The sequence below is a fragment of the Manis javanica genome, chromosome 1 (assembly GCF_040802235.1).
Source record: "Manis javanica isolate MJ-LG chromosome 1, MJ_LKY, whole genome shotgun sequence".
NCBI classification, from domain to species: Eukaryota; Metazoa; Chordata; class Mammalia; order Pholidota; family Manidae; genus Manis; species Manis javanica.
In genome coordinates, this window is record NC_133156.1 from 164,099,201 (window position 1) to 164,114,702 (window position 15,502).

At 41.0% G+C, this 15,502-nt stretch overlaps 1 protein-coding gene across 1 annotated transcript in view; it reads left to right on the top strand.

Moving 5' to 3' along the window:
• The window catches only part of FAM178B (family with sequence similarity 178 member B), a 78,266-nt gene that overhangs the window by 22,913 nt on the left and 39,851 nt on the right, over positions 1-15,502 (top strand). Inside the window, 1 exon segment of the mRNA XM_036994653.2 lies at positions 13,976-14,091. Coding sequence (XP_036850548.2) covers positions 13,976-14,091 — 116 coding nt within the window.

Consider the following 15,502-nt stretch of genomic DNA (forward strand, 5'->3'; position numbering starts at 1 on the left):
CTTCTTTTACTTAGTATGAATAATGTTTTCAAGATTCATGTAAATTGTAGTACATATTAGTACTTCATTCCTTTTTATAGCTGAGTGATATTCCATTGTATGGTTATACCACATTTTATCCATTGATCAGTTGATGGACACTTGGGTTGTTTCCACTTTTTGGTTATTGTGAATAATGCTACTATGAGCATTTGCACAGAAGTGTTTATGTGGACATATGTTTTCAGTTCTCTCAGGTATATTTAACAGTGGAATTGTTGGGTGATAGGATAACTCTGTGTATGCTTAACTTTCTGAAGGACCACTAAACTATTTTCTAAAGTGGCTGTATCACTTCACATTCCCATCAGCAAAAATTTTTCACATCCTTGCCAACATTTGTTATCATCCATCTCTTGATAGTAACATACTAGTGGGTATGAAGTGTTAACTCATTGTAGTTTAGATATGCATTTCTCTAATGACTAAGGATGTTGAGCATCTGTTCATGTACTTATTGACCATCTGTATTTCTTCTTTGGGGAAATGTCTATTCAAATGCTTTGCCCATTTTGTGATTTAGATTGTTTCTTTTTTTCTTTTTTTTTTTTTTTTTTGAGTTGCAGTTCTTTATGTATTCTGGATACTTGCCCCTTACCAGACAATGTGATATGCAAATATTTTCTCCCATTCTGTGAATCATCTTTTCATTCTCTTGATAGGGGCCTTTTATACACAAAAGATTTTAATTTAGATTAAGTCTAATTTATCTTTTTTTTTCTAACTGTTTCCTGTGCTTTTGTTGTTAAGATACCATTGCCTAGTCCAAGGTCGTGAAGATTGTCCCTTACATTTTCTTCTAAGAGTTTTATAGTTTTAACTCTTACGTTTAAGTCTGTGATCCATTTAGAATTTATTTTTGTATGTGGTGTAAGATTGGGGAGTGGGGTGGGGGGCCTCTAGCTTTGTTCTTTTGCATGTATATATCCAGTTGTCCTAGTACCATTTGTTGAAAAGACTCTTCTTTCCTCATGGAGTTATCTTGGCACCTTTGTTGAAAATCAGTTGGCCAATAATGCATGAGTTTATTTCTGAACTCTCAGTTCTATTACATTGATTTATGTCCTTATGCCAGTATCCCAAATTCTTGGTTACTGTAGCTCGTAGTAATTTTTGAAATTGGGAAGTGTGAGTCCTCCAACTTGCTCTTTAAAGTGTTGTGGCTATTCTGGGTCCCTTTTATTTGCATATAAATTTTAAGATTGGCCTTCAATCTCTGCAAAAATGACAGCTTGGGTTTTGATAGTGATTGTGATGAATCTGTAGATAGCTTTGAGTATTACTGCCGTCTTTATAATACTGAGTGTTCCAATCCATGCACATGGGAACATAGTTCCATTTATTTAGATATTCTTTAATTTCTTGTAACAATGTTTTGTAGTTTTCAGGGTACAAGTCTTACATTTCTGTTTTCCTCATTTTCTTCCCAGATTGTTCCTTGTTAGTGTGTAGAACTACAACAGAGTTTTGTATATTGACCTTGTATCCTGCATCCTTGCTGAACTCGTTTACTAGCACTAATAGCTCTTTTTGACAGAATTTGGTTTTGAAAGCAAACATATTCTTGTGCAACTAATTGTTTGAAAGAAATGACCTCATGTTTCTTTAACAAACATGCTTTGGCTGTGCCAGTGTAGGACTGGCCAGTAACCCAATGTCAATCATACTGAGTAGGCAGCAGTGCCTGGAGAAAAAAAGCTCCGTTAGTGAGATCAAAACACATAAGAAAAGGAGTAAAAATGCGTAGGTTCTTTGCAGTTGGCTTTCAAGAAAGTATTGTTCATTCTTACCTACCCATTCCATTCCCAACGAGCTTCTATAATATTTGTGTACGACGGAAAGGAATATAATAAAATGACCCTGGCCAGTACATTCTTTGGATATTTTTTAAGTGGATAAGAAATTTAGCTCTAAGAACAAGTAAGTTTCATTTTCACAAGCAGTGTTTTTGAACACTTTGTTCCTCCTCACTTGGTCATCATGCTTTTCTCTTTGTTCCCGAAGCTCTAGTGTCATAAAACTGTCACCACAACCAAGATAATAATGTTCATTGCCTTCAAATTTTTCTTGTGCATCTTTATACTTAACTCATATCTCCCTCCCCTTTTGTGTCTAGGAAACCATTGTGGTCTACTTTCTGTCACTACAGATCGGTTTGCATTTTTAAAATCTTACATAAATGAGATCTTGCAAAGAGTACTCTTTATTTTGTCTAGCTTTCACTCAGCATAATTATTTTTCAATTTTAACATGTATCCATGTCATTGTGTATATCAATAGTTTATTCTTTTTATAGCTAAGTAGTATTTCATTGTATGGATATACTACAATTTGTTTATTCAGTCACCTGTTGATGGACATTTCAATTTTTTTCAGTTTGGGGTCTATTAAAATTAAGTTGCTGTAAATATTCTTTTTGTTGTTGTTGTTGTAAATATTCTTATACAAGTCTTTTCTGTGGACATCTACTTTCTTTCTCCTTGGGGTAAATATCTACAAGCAGATAGGCTGGGTCATATGGTAACTGTATGTTTAAGTTTTTAAGACATTGCCAAACTGTTTTTTAAAGTGGTTGTACCATTTCCTCTGGCAGTATAGGAGAGTTTCAGTTAGTCCACACCCTACCCACTTTTTTTTTATTATTAAGGTATTATTGATATACACTCTTAGAAAGATTTCACATGATAAAACAATGTGATTACCACCTTTACCCATATTACCAAGTCCCCACCCACATCCCAATGCAGTCACTGTCCATCAGTGCAGCAGGATGCCACAAATACACTATTAGCCTTCTCTGTGCTACACTGTTCTCCCCGTGATCCCCCACACCATGTGTGCTAAACATAATACCCCTCAATCCCCTTCTCCCTCCCTCCCCACCCACTCTCATGCACCCCTCCCCTTTGGTAACCACTAGTTCCTTCTTGGAGTCTCCGAGTCTGCTGCTATTTTGTTCCTTCAGTTTTGCTTCATTGTTATACTCCACAAATGAGCACACCCTACCCACTTTTATATTTTATTTATTATTTGGTATAGTTAGTCTTTTTTTAAAGACATGTAGTGGTAAATCATTGTAATTTTAATTTGCATTTCCTTAAAGACTGATGACCTTTATGTTGGCTTATTTGCCATATGTGTATCTTGTTAGTTAAGTGTCTCTTCAGTTTTGCTGTCCACTTACTTATTGGGTTGTTTGTCTTCTTATTGAATTTTAAGAGTCTTATATATACTACTTATAGTTCTTTGTCAGATACATGTTCTGCAAATATTCTCTCCCCCCGGTATGTGACTTTCCTTTTATTTGCATGACAGTGTCTTTCCCCCATTTCATGACAGTCTTTTGAAGAATGGAAATTTTTATATTTCAATGAGTAGAATTTATTGATATTTATCATTTGTGCTTTTCATATCATATTTAAGAAATATTTGTGAACCCTGGATCACTCTTCCTATTCTAAAAGTTTTATAATTTATATATTTACAATGAAAATAAGCTTTATAGTTTATAATAAGACTTACATTTTAAGGTTAATAATCTATTTCAAAATAACTCTTTATGTTGTAAAGTAAGATTAATTCTTTATGTATGGCTATGCAGTTATTCCAACACCATTTGTTGAAAAGATTACCCTTTTTGAATTGAGTTACCTTGGCTCTTTTATCAGAAATCAATTTACCTGTATGAGTAGGTCATTTTCTGAACTCTACTGTGTTTCATTGATTTATATGTCTTAAGTTTACACCTACTCTTAATTACTATAGCTTTATATGTGTTCAAATCAGATAGTTGAAATCCTTCAACTTTTTTCTTCTTTTCAAAGTTGTTTTGGTTCTTCTAGGTCCTTTGCATTTTCATATAAATTTTAGAATAAGCTTGTTATTTTCTACAAAAAAAAAATTCCTGCTCAAGTCCTTACTGGAATTGCACTGAATCCACAGATCAATAAGTTCTCCAATCCATGAACATGGTATGTTTTTCCATTTATTTAGATCTTTAGTTTCTTTCAGCAGTTCAGCATACAAATCTTGAAATTCTTTTGCTAAATTTATTTCTAAGTATTTTATTCCTTTTGATGCTATTGTAAATAGATTTATTTTAATTTAATTTTTAAATTGTTCATTGCTAGTATATTGATGTAGAATTGGCTTTTGCATATTGACCATGTATCCCACATCCTTAATATACCCCTACTTTGCTGAGAATTTTTATCAAGAATGGATGTCAGATTTTGAGATGATTATATGGTTTTCCTTTTTTAGTCTATTATAGTGAATTCCACTGATTGGTTTTTGAATGTTCATCCTGGCATTCTGGAATAAATCCTACTTGGTCATGATACATTAATACATTAATTTTTTTATGTATTATTGGATTCAGTTTGCTAAGTTTTTGTTGAGAATTGTTACATGTCTGTTCATAAAAGACATTAATCTAAAACTTTCTTTTCTGGTTTTGGTATCAGGATAGTGCTGGCTTTATAGAATTTGTTAAGAAGTATTTCCTCCTCTTCAGTTTTCTGGAAGAGTTTGTATAGTGCAGAGTTTTGAAAGTGTAGAATTGGTATTATTCTTACTTAAAGGCTAGGTACCATTGCTAGTGAAACTTCCTGTGCTTGGAGTTCTTTGTAGAAAGATGTTTAACTATGAATCCTATTTATTTATTTACCTATTTAATCAAATGTACATCACAGTGGTTCAACAGTCCCCCTCCCCCTGCCCCTACCCTCTCTCCTCCCCCTTGATAACCACTAGTCACTTCTTATTGTCTATGAATCTATTGCTGTTTAGTTCCATCTTGTTTTCCTTTCTTTTTTTATTTTCCAAAAATAAGTGAAATCATATAGTATTTATCTTTCTCCAGCTGGTTTATTTCACTGAGCATAATACCTCTAGGTCCATCCATGTTGTTGCAAATAGCAGAATTTATTTTCTTTTTATGGTTGAAATAATATTCTGTTGTGTAATATACCACATCTTCTTTATCCATTCATCTGTTGATGGACACTTAGGTTGCTTCCATATCTTGGCTATTGCAAACAGTGCAGTAATAAACATAGGGGTGCATATATCTTTTCAAATCAGGGATTTTGTTTTCTTTGGGTAAATTCCTAGGAGGGGAATTCCTGAGTCAAATGGTATTTCTATTTTTAGTTTTTTGAGAAACCTCCATACGGTTGAACCAATTTGCCGTCCCACCAATAGTGTAGGAGAGTACCTATTTCTCCACACCCTTGTCAGCATTTGTTATTTCTTGTCTTTTAGATAGTGGCCATTCTAACTAGTGTGAGGTGATAGCTCACTGTGGTTTTAATTTGCATTTCCCTGATGACTAGCGATGTGGAACATCTTTTCATGTGCCTTTTGGCATTTGTATTACTTCTTTGGAGAAGTGTATGTTCCAGTACTCTGCCCATTTCTTGATCGGGTTGTTTGTTTTTTGAATGTTGAGGCATATGAGTTCTTTATATATTTTGAATGTTAACCCCTTACTGGATAAGTCACTCATGAATATATTCTCCCATACTGTAGGATGCCTTTTTGTTCAGCTGATGGTGTCCTTTGCTGTACAGCTTTTTAGTTTGATGTAGTCCCAGTTGTTCATTTTTTATTTTGTTTCCCTTGCCAGACAAGATGTATTCAGGAGATGTTGCTCATGTTCATATTCAAGAGATTTTTGCCTGTGTTTTCTTCTAAGAGTTTCATGGGTTCATGACTTACATTCAGGTCTTTGAGCGATTTTGAGTTTACTTTTGTGTATGGAGTTAGACAATCCAGTTTCATTCTCTTACATGCAGCTGTCCAGTTTTGCCAGGACCAGTTGTTGAAGAGGCTGTCTTTTCCCCATTGTATATTCATGGCTTCTTTACTATATATTAGTTGATCATAGATTCATGGGTTTATATTCTGCACTCTATTCTGTTCCATTAATCTATGGGTCTGTTCTTGTGCTACTGCCAAACTGTTTTGATTACTATAGCTTTGTAGTAGAGCTTGAAGTCAGGGAGCATAATCCCCTCAGCTTTGTTCTTTTTGTCTCCTGATTGCTTTGGCTATTCAGGTTCTTTTGTGGTTCCATATGAATTTTAGAACTATTTGTTCTAGTTCATTGAAGAATGCTGGTGATGTTTTGATAGATATTCCATTGAGTCTGTAAATTGCTTTGAGCAAGATGGCCATTTTGACAATATTAAGTCTTCTTATCCATGAGCATGGAATAGATTTCCATTTTTTGGTGTCTTCTTTAATTTCTCTCATGAGTGTCTTGTAGTTTTCACAGTAAAGTAGTTTTCTTTTTCCTCCTTGGTTAGGTTTATTCCTAGGTTTTTTATTCTTTTTGATGCAATTGTAAATGGAGTTTGTTTCTTGATTTCTTTTTCTGTTAGTTCATTGTTAGTATAGGATAGAACAGATTTCTGTGTATTAATTCTGTATCCTGCAACTTTGCTGAATTCACTTATTAGTTCTAGTAGTTTTTTGGTGGACTCTTTAGAGTTTTCTATGTCATCTGCAAATAGCAAGTTTAACTTCTTCCTTACCAATTTGGATGTCTTTTATCTGTTTGTGTTGTCTGATTGCTGTGGCTAAGAACTCCAGTACTATGTTCAGTAAAAGTGGTAAGAGTGGGAATCCTTGTCTTGTTCCCAATCTTAGAGGAAAAGCTTTCATCTTTTTGCTGTTAAGTATAATGTTGGCTGTGGGTTTGTCTTATATGGCCTTATGTTGAGGTGCATACCATCTGTACCCATTTTGTTGAGAGTTTTTATCATGAATGGATGTTGAATTTTGTCAAATGCTTTTTCAGCATCTATTGAGATGATCATGCAGTTTTTATCCTTTTCGTTAATATGGTGTATGATATTGATGGATTTATGACTGTTATACCATCCTTGCATCCCACTTGGTCATGATGGATGATCTTTTTGATGTATTTTTTTATTTAGTTTGCTAATATTTTGTTGAGGATTTGTTTCATCTATGTTCATTCAGGCATATTGGTCTGTAATTTTTGTGTGTGTGTGTGGTGTCTTTGGTTTTGGTATTAGAGTAATGCTGGCCTCATAGAATGAATTTGGAAGTATTCCCTCCTCTTCTGCTTTTTGGAATGCTTTGAGGATGGGTACTAGCTCCTCTTTAAATGTTGGGTAGAATTCAGCTGTGAAGCCATCTGGACCTAGAGTTTTGTTTTGGGGGAGTTTTTTGGTTACCAGTTTGATTTCATTGCTGGTAATTGGTCTGTTCAGATTTTCTGTTTCTTCTTGGGTCAGTCTTGGAAAGTTGTACTTTTCTAGGAAGTTGTCTGTTTCTTCTAAGTTGTCCAATTTATTGGCATATAATTTTTCATGGTATTCTCTAATAACTTTGTATTTCTGTGGTATCTGTTATGATTATTCCTTCTTTGTTTCTGATTCTGTTTATGTGAATACACTCTTTGTTTTTTGATAGGTCTGGTTAGGGGTTTATCTATTATGTTGATTTTCTCAAAACAAAACTCCAGTCTGGAGTGCAGCCTGGACATGAACACTTTAAAACCTCCCCAGATGAATCCAGTGAACAGCCCAGGTTGAGAGCCCCTGTGCAGGTGGCCTCAGGTGCAAGGTTGAGAGATGTGCCAGAGAGCTGGAGCTGCCCTTTGCCAAGCTGTCCCTAACCCAGCTCTTCACCTGCCAGAGTGTGAGGAAGGGCCCCTGTGTGCTGCCTGAGAGGGAGGGCCACAGTTTTCATTAGTCCAGTGGTCCCAGAACTTCTGCATATTAGAATCACTTGGGAATTTTTTAAAATTCCAAAGCCCAAGCCATACACCAGGCCAATTAAACCACAGTCCGCAGGGGTGGGACACAGGTGCCTGTAACTTTTGAAGCTGCTCCCTAAGTGGTTCCAAAATGTGCAGACAGGTCTGAGAACAAGTGTATTAGGTTCTCAGGTGGGTCCTTGATCCAGAAAACAGCAAACACCTCCATCCCTCTGACTGCCAGCATCTGCTGCCCAAAATGTTGTGCATGAAGACCTTTTCCTCTGTCCATCCCTCCCTCCTTCCTTTCCTTCACTCTTCTTTCCCTCCTTTCCTTCCCTCTTTCCCACCCTTCTCTCCTTCCTGCCCTTCTTTCCTTCCTTCCTTCCTTCCTTCCCTCCTTCCTTCCTTGTTCTTTGTTTGTGTTGTTATTTTTTTAGAGCAATTTTAGACTTATGGAAAATTGGATCAGAGTACAGAGTTCCTGTGTACTATCTCCCCACAACCATGGCTTCTCCTAGTAGTAACATCTTGCTTTAGAGTGGTATATTTGTTAGGGTTATGAGCCATTATTGACACATTATTAACTGAAGGACATTGTTTAAATTAGGGTTCAGTTTTTGTGTTGTACAGTTGTATGGGTTTTGATAAATATATGGCATGTATTCATCATTACTGTATTATACAGAATAATTTTACTGCTCTAAAAGTCCTGTATTCTCCATCTATTCATTCCTACTTCCCTCCACCAAACCCCTGGTAACCCCTGGTATTTTTATTGTCTCCATAGTTTGCCTCTTCTAGTGTATCATAGAATTGGATTTATATAGTATTTAGCCACGTCAGACTAGCTTCTTACACTTAGCAATATTCATTGGAGGTTTTTCTCCATGTCTTTTCTTAGCTTGATATCCTATTTCTTTTTATCATTCAGTAGTATCCAGTTGTCTGGATGTACCACAGTTTGTTTATCCATCACCTGTTCAGGGACATTTTGGTGGCTTCCAAATGTCCAATTTTTGACAATTGTGAAAAAACAATAAATTTTCATGTGCAGCTTTTTGAGTGGACATACATTTTCAGTTCATTTGAGTAAATACTAAGGAGTACAACTGCTGGATTGTATAGTAAGAGTATGTTTAGTTTTGTAAGAAACTGCTAAACTGTCTTCCAAATTGGCCGTACCATTTTGCATTCTCACCAGTAATGAATGAGAGTTCCTGTTGCTCTACATCCTCACCAGTGTTTGGCATCTGTTGTTTCATTTGATTTCAGAGATCATGAATTATACCAAAAATCTCAGGTTCAGAAATCCAGAGAGAGAGAGAAGCTGGTGGCCACTCATTCAGGGACATTACTGGGAAGCGCTTTGGTTGAGTCTAAATTAGTCTCAAATTCTTGCTTTTTAAACTTGAGAAGGCAGTTTGCTACTACCTTCCTCAGCCACACTGAGGGGGCCTTGCACCCTTGAAAACAACCCAGGAAATGCATACTGCAGTGGCAAAGTGAGGCAGTGGTTGCCTGGAGTTGGGACTAATAGCTGGGCCTCTAGCAGCAGTCCTGGACTGTGAGGTAATTCGAGAAGGAGAGGGGCAGACTAGACGGCAGAGCAGAAGATGGGCACCCAGGATCCTACAGATCAGTTAGGTCCCTGCACCAGTGTGGTCTGCCCACCTCCAAACTTCTGGTCATCAGAGAGAAATAAAATTCTACTTTATTTAAGCCCATGTGGGTTAATTTTTGCCAGGGGCAAGGCTGGAGGTTGGTCTTTTGGTCATTTGCAGCTGAACCTAATTCTAGCAGGTATGAGTGGTTCCATGGTTTGGCACAATGTAAGCCTGTCCTCCAACCTGGGGGCCTGGAATGCTCAAGGGTGTTAGGTGACACCAGGAGGTGGTGTAAGTTACAGAGGGCAGGAGAGAGGAGAGGTGGCCTGGGGACAGCACCTACCCTGTACCCCACCCTTGTTCCCAGAATAAATGGACCAGGGGCTGAGAGAGACTGTGCATGGGTTATGTGGGTGCGTTTTGTGGGTGTGTGTGGGGAAGATGTGTGTTTATATGGTGTGTGTATGGGTGATGGGTATATCTGGTCTGTGTATGAGTGGGTATTCATGTGTGTGTGGTGGATAGATATAAGGTAATGTTGGGGGCATATATGTGTGTATAAGTGGGCATGGATATATGGGTGTGTGATGGGTGGGTATATGAGTGTATATGTGTGTGGGTGGATACCTGAGTGTATGTGCTTAGGGTTGGGTATAGGTGTATATGTGTGGGGGTGGATATATGGGTGTATGTATGTGCAGGCTGGGTTATAGCAAGGCGGGAAGGAAGGTTTTAGGGGAACCAAAGGGAGGGCTTCAGTTCAGAGTGAATAGGGAGAAGGAGAAAATGAATGGCTGTCAGGACAGATTGCACAGCATAGAAGGAATAAAAAGAAGATTCGGAAAGAATGTGGGGAGAGCAGGAGGTGGGGATGAAAGGCCAAGAACAGTGAGTGGGTCAGAACTCATAGAGCTGCTGCTGGATGCTCCTCTCTGAGGGAGAGGCAGCACCAGTGTGTGGAGAGCACCAGCTGTCTTGCTCACACTATTGTTGGGGCAATGAGGTACGTGCTTTTAAAATGTGGATGTGGTAAGATTTTGTATTTTCCCCATATACATGAATCCCTTTGATATATCAGTCCCTTGTCATAAGACCAATTGCTTCCCTTTGCCTTGTCTTTTCCCCAGTCTGCAAGGCAGGCGGGTCGGGCGGGTCTCCTGTCCCTCTCCCCAGCCGCCCCCACCCATCCGCTGTCTTTATCTCCCCAACCTGGGCCTTGCTGGACCTAAAACAAGGGGCCACCCTGACCTCAGAGCTCCACAGGGTTCTTCCTTCTGTCTGTGACATTGTCTCCCCCTCACCTTTCTTCCATGCTGTTTATACCACCTGGTATCATGCTGTCCTGTAGTTTATTGTTCTGTGCTTTGTTTATTTCTACTCTAAACAGTTATCTCCATAAGACCAGGACTTCAGTCTCTTTTGTTCACTGCTGGACCCACAGCATTTAGAACAGTGCCTGGTGTTCAGTCACTATTTGTTATGCAAATACAAATTTTAAACAACTAAAGCTAAAGCCAGTTGACTAAAGCCAGCAATATTAAACCAAGTTTAAGTACAAAAGTGCTGAGGGAATTTGACTAATCAGAGTCAGTAAGATAAGAAACAGTAAGATTTTAAGCCTCCCCTAAATGTCATGAGCCCCCAGGGCTCAGTCTGATGGGCTGGTAGTTTGATTTCCTTAAGGAACCAGCACCACCCACAAGGCGGATTGGGAACACCCCTCCTGTGGCCCTGTGTGGTTCTCAGACACTGTCAGAGAACCAGGACCCAGGCAGATGGCGCTGCTGGGCCCTCCCAAGGCTGACAGCCTGAATGCTTGATAGTGACTTTTTTGAGGGGTGTTGAGGGGGGAGAACAAGAACAGAGTCCTGTGGACACTGCTCCCCATCCTCTTACCCTAAGGCCAGGGTGGGACTTGGCGGGTGAGTAAAAGGGATGACAGGCCTGGGGCAGCAGGAGGTCCTTGGGATGCATGTGGCTTTCCCATTTCCTGTAGATGGTGCCAGAAGGGTGGCGTTACATGAAGCAACAGATTCTGAGGCACAGATGGAAAAGTCACTTTTATTTTGGTCCTGATGCTTTTCTTCCCCTGCCTTCCCCAAAAGCATCCATTAAGTTCCAGCATCCCCACCAACAGGGACGTTTTCAGACTCACTCTGGCATCTAAAAAGGCCCAGGGCCCAACACTGCCCTGGGGAATTGCCTCAAATGCCTGTGCCAGGATGGGGTGGGGGCGTGGGCGTGGAGAAATTGAGTGAGGGAGATGGAGCTGGCAGCCGCGTGTCTGAGCACTCTTGGGTCAGCTCTCTAGAAAATCCTCATTTGGTACCAACAGCACTCAGGAAAATCTGAGCACATGGCCTTCTTATAGGCAGTGTTTATTACGGGCTCCTGAGTGCCTGTTGTCACTTAACCAACTTCCAGAGCTGCTGATAGGGACTGATTTATCTCGTAATATCCCAGGGCCCTCTTCTGAAATTGCTTCTTACACATCAGCCTGGGTCAGGGTGTGGTGAAGAGAAATGATGGGATAGGAGCAGGAAAAGGCCACAAAGGCACTTGAAGCTGGCAGGATCTGCTCTGCCACTCTCACAGGGTTTTAAAGCAGCAGATGCACCTTTGTGGGTTAAGGTGGGAGTGAGGGGTGGTTGCACGCAGCACCCTTTGGGGTCCTACTCTGCTAGCAGGATGTTCCCGCCCAGCTGGGCCTTCCAGGGCCTCACCCTAGGTTGATTCTCTTTCCACACATGTCTTCCCCTCCCTGGAAAGTTCATTGACCCACCTACACATGCATGCATGTCTGCATACAGTCCCCCCAAGGGCCCTGATAAACAGCTGTCTCTGGAGTGGAATCTCACTGTGTTTTTCTTCTGGAAGACTGCGTTCTTCCCAGCTCATTTGTGGAGTGGGCAAGGGGTATCATTACTGTGCTTTTACTTGTTAGGTTGCCCGAGAGGAAAAAAACAGTTTTTCCTCCTCCAAGAGTCTAATTACCTAATTACTTGTTGGGTGAGCCCCGACCTGTATACATTTCCAAAGAGAGAGATACTTGATGCCGGCTGAAGAAATGTCCTTGGCCAGGATTCAGAGACCCTCTGCCTGCCATGCCACCATCTGTTGACTGCAGCCATACCAGGCTGTTGGTCAGACTTCTCAGTGAGTTCAGGATGCTCTATTTCTTGCCCGGGGTCACTGGACATGCCATGCTCATTCATGCCTCTCTGCCTGTCATTTCTGACCCTTTGCCAGGCGTGTGCTGCTTTTCCATTTACCTGTGCTATGGTCCTTGCCTTCTCTCTCCCTCAATTAATTCCCCCTCCTCTGAACAAGCTCTGCATTTTTTACCTCCTTTGGTCTTAAACACACCCTTTTAGTTATTTGTCTGCCTGGCTCATCTTCCTCCTAGACTGTGAGCTACCTGAGAACAAGGTCACCACTGGATCACCTTTTTATCTTTAGTGCCTAGCATGGTTCCTGCCCGTGGTGGGATCCACTGAGGTGAACATTTAAAAGGGAAAAGAGAAGGTTTAAATTGTGCTGTTAACATGCCCCTCGCCCAGCTCCAAGTTCTTGATTCTGATGCCTCACCTGTTGTCGAATTCCACATGTGCTCTGTACCCTACGAGCTTATCTTGTGACTTGTTTTCAATTTCCCTCTTAGTCTGTATACTTAGGTTTATTTGGGATTCCTGCCACTCATTCATGCATTCACTCCTCCAGGCACTGGGTGTGCAGGATGAGCAGCACAGACATGGCCCCAGCCCCCAAGGAATTTTCATTCTAGAAGGGAAAGACAGACCAGAAGCAAGTACATCAATATATAAGATAATGGAGAGGAATGATAGGGTGGAGACCTGAACTCTGTCTCTTGATGCCCAAGAGCTTGTGGGACGGGAGGAGATATTGTTGCCACCAACTCTGGGAAATGTGTTCAGCCTTATTGTTTTTTATTTTTCCATTTTCCGAGTTCTGAAAATGTCCTTAAGTAGTCTGACAGAAGAAAAGGCCCTGAGTACCTAAAGTTTTCCCTCTTTGTTGATGTGGTCAGATTATTGTTCATTTTTGCTAAACTAGTTGAGAGACAGAATAGTAGCTTGGCCTCCTGAGAAGACACCTCCCTGGCTGCAAGGAGTGCCCAGCAGGAACGGTGGACCTGGGAACACCCAGATGTAGCAAGGGCAACGTCGTGTCAGCAGCAGGCTCAGAGCTGACCTCAGCCCTTAGCAGCAGAGAGCCTGCAGGTGCTGAGACGCATGTCTTCTGAGTCTTGTAGTTTTGAGGCCTCTGTTTCAGGACTCTTTACCTGGGTCAGCTTTGGGGCAGCTCAGCATCCTGATAGCTGCCTGATAAAATTAGGGCTCTCATCACCCCTGGGCCTTCACATTTCAAGGTGGCCATAGCTTGAAGACTGGAGCATGAATTTCCAGGTTCCCAAACCTCCAGTGTCTGAAAACCACTGGCTGCACTCCTGTAGGGTCAGAGAACGCAGAAAGTGGTCCCCTTGGGCCAGGGTTGTCACGTCCAACACTCCTGTGGGAATAGTGTGTCCTTTCCTCCTCTGGCTGCTCTAAACCTCTGCTCTCCTTTGGCCTGACAGGTGAAGCCATGTGTATGTGGTGCCCCTCACTGCAAGAGGTCACAGAGGCCTTTTATAGCCTGGGAGCCCTCAACCCTGCCGTGTACCCCGTGGGGCCCTGTCAGCACAGCGGGGAGGTGAGTACTTCCCCTTCCTGACCTCAGTCCAAACAATTCAAATTGTCTCCAGTAAATTTGCACAGGTTTTCCACACCAATTACATTGCATAAAAATGCTGAAAAGCAAAGCATTACAGAAAGAAAGATACTTCTAAGCATGTATTTTCATGCTAGGAAATACAAATTTAAAGTTTCCTATTCTATAGATGTAATGCAACTGGCCATTTATTGTGCAGAGCTGTTGATTTCATCATCATTTATGATATGCATCCTCAGTTCAGTGAGCATTTATAAGTTAGAAAATGGTAAGATTTCCTCTATTATTATATAAAGTTATATGCATTTTTTAAAGTTAAAAGAGAAAGTCATTAAACTCAGGCTCTAGTTCACACAGTAAAGTGGTCCGAGGGAATTACAGAAAACCACACAAGTACCTGTGACTGTAAATACCACACCAGGAGGCGTGTGAATTACCATGCTCCCAGCCTCGCGGGGGGGCCGGGAGGGCGCGCGGAGTCTTGCTGCTTTGGCTGACATATCTTCCTGCTGCTTCCTGACTCAGAGCTCTCACTGCCCCTCCTCTTCCAGGACATGTCCCAGTCACTTTGGTCTAATTCCACACCTCTTTTGGCCCATTACTTAATATCAACTCAGGGCCAGCAAAACACAGTTTTACATGTAATTTCCACAATGCTCAATTTTGTTCTGTGGGTACCTCCCTTGTGCATTGGGCTGGTATAGGATTGGGGTACAGGGGGATGATAATGCTGGAGGAACAGAGCCATGCAGTACATAAATGACTCTTGCTGGGTGGATGGCAACTAGAGCTGAGTTGTAAAAGTGTCACATATCATAAGCTTGTTCCACAAATTACAGCACATCCAAACTCTTTCTTGAGAATTCTTTGAGAAGTTAATCTGAGATATAATAGAGTGTTAAGAGCCCTGGACGGGTTGTTATATGGGCTCCTTGCCCCCTCCGCCTCCTGCCAACAACCCCAGGAGGTGCTGGGACACCTTCCCTTGCTGGGATGGGCAGATGTTCCTCTGCGCGGAAGGCCAAAGCTTTCTTAAGAACCTGTTCCACAACTGTGTTTAGTAATTGACTGCCAAACCAAACCAGACCAAGCCACACTCACTCTGCTATAAATACCCTGTGTATGTGCCAGCCTGCCGCTCCTGCCCCCGCCTCCTTTCAGAGTTCCATATCTGGTGTAATAAGCCGCTTGCCTCTGCCCCAACACAGAGCTTCAAACACACCACCTTCTAGGAAGAGTTGGGGGAAGAATTACACTCAGAAAAACAAATTCACATCGGTGGAGTGGGGTGGGGGAGGTTTCTGGGGTCCTATAGGGTTCTGAAAAGCCACTTCTAATTATTGTGATTTGCACCCAGTGTCCACCTGGAAAGTGGGTGATGGCACTGGAGGCT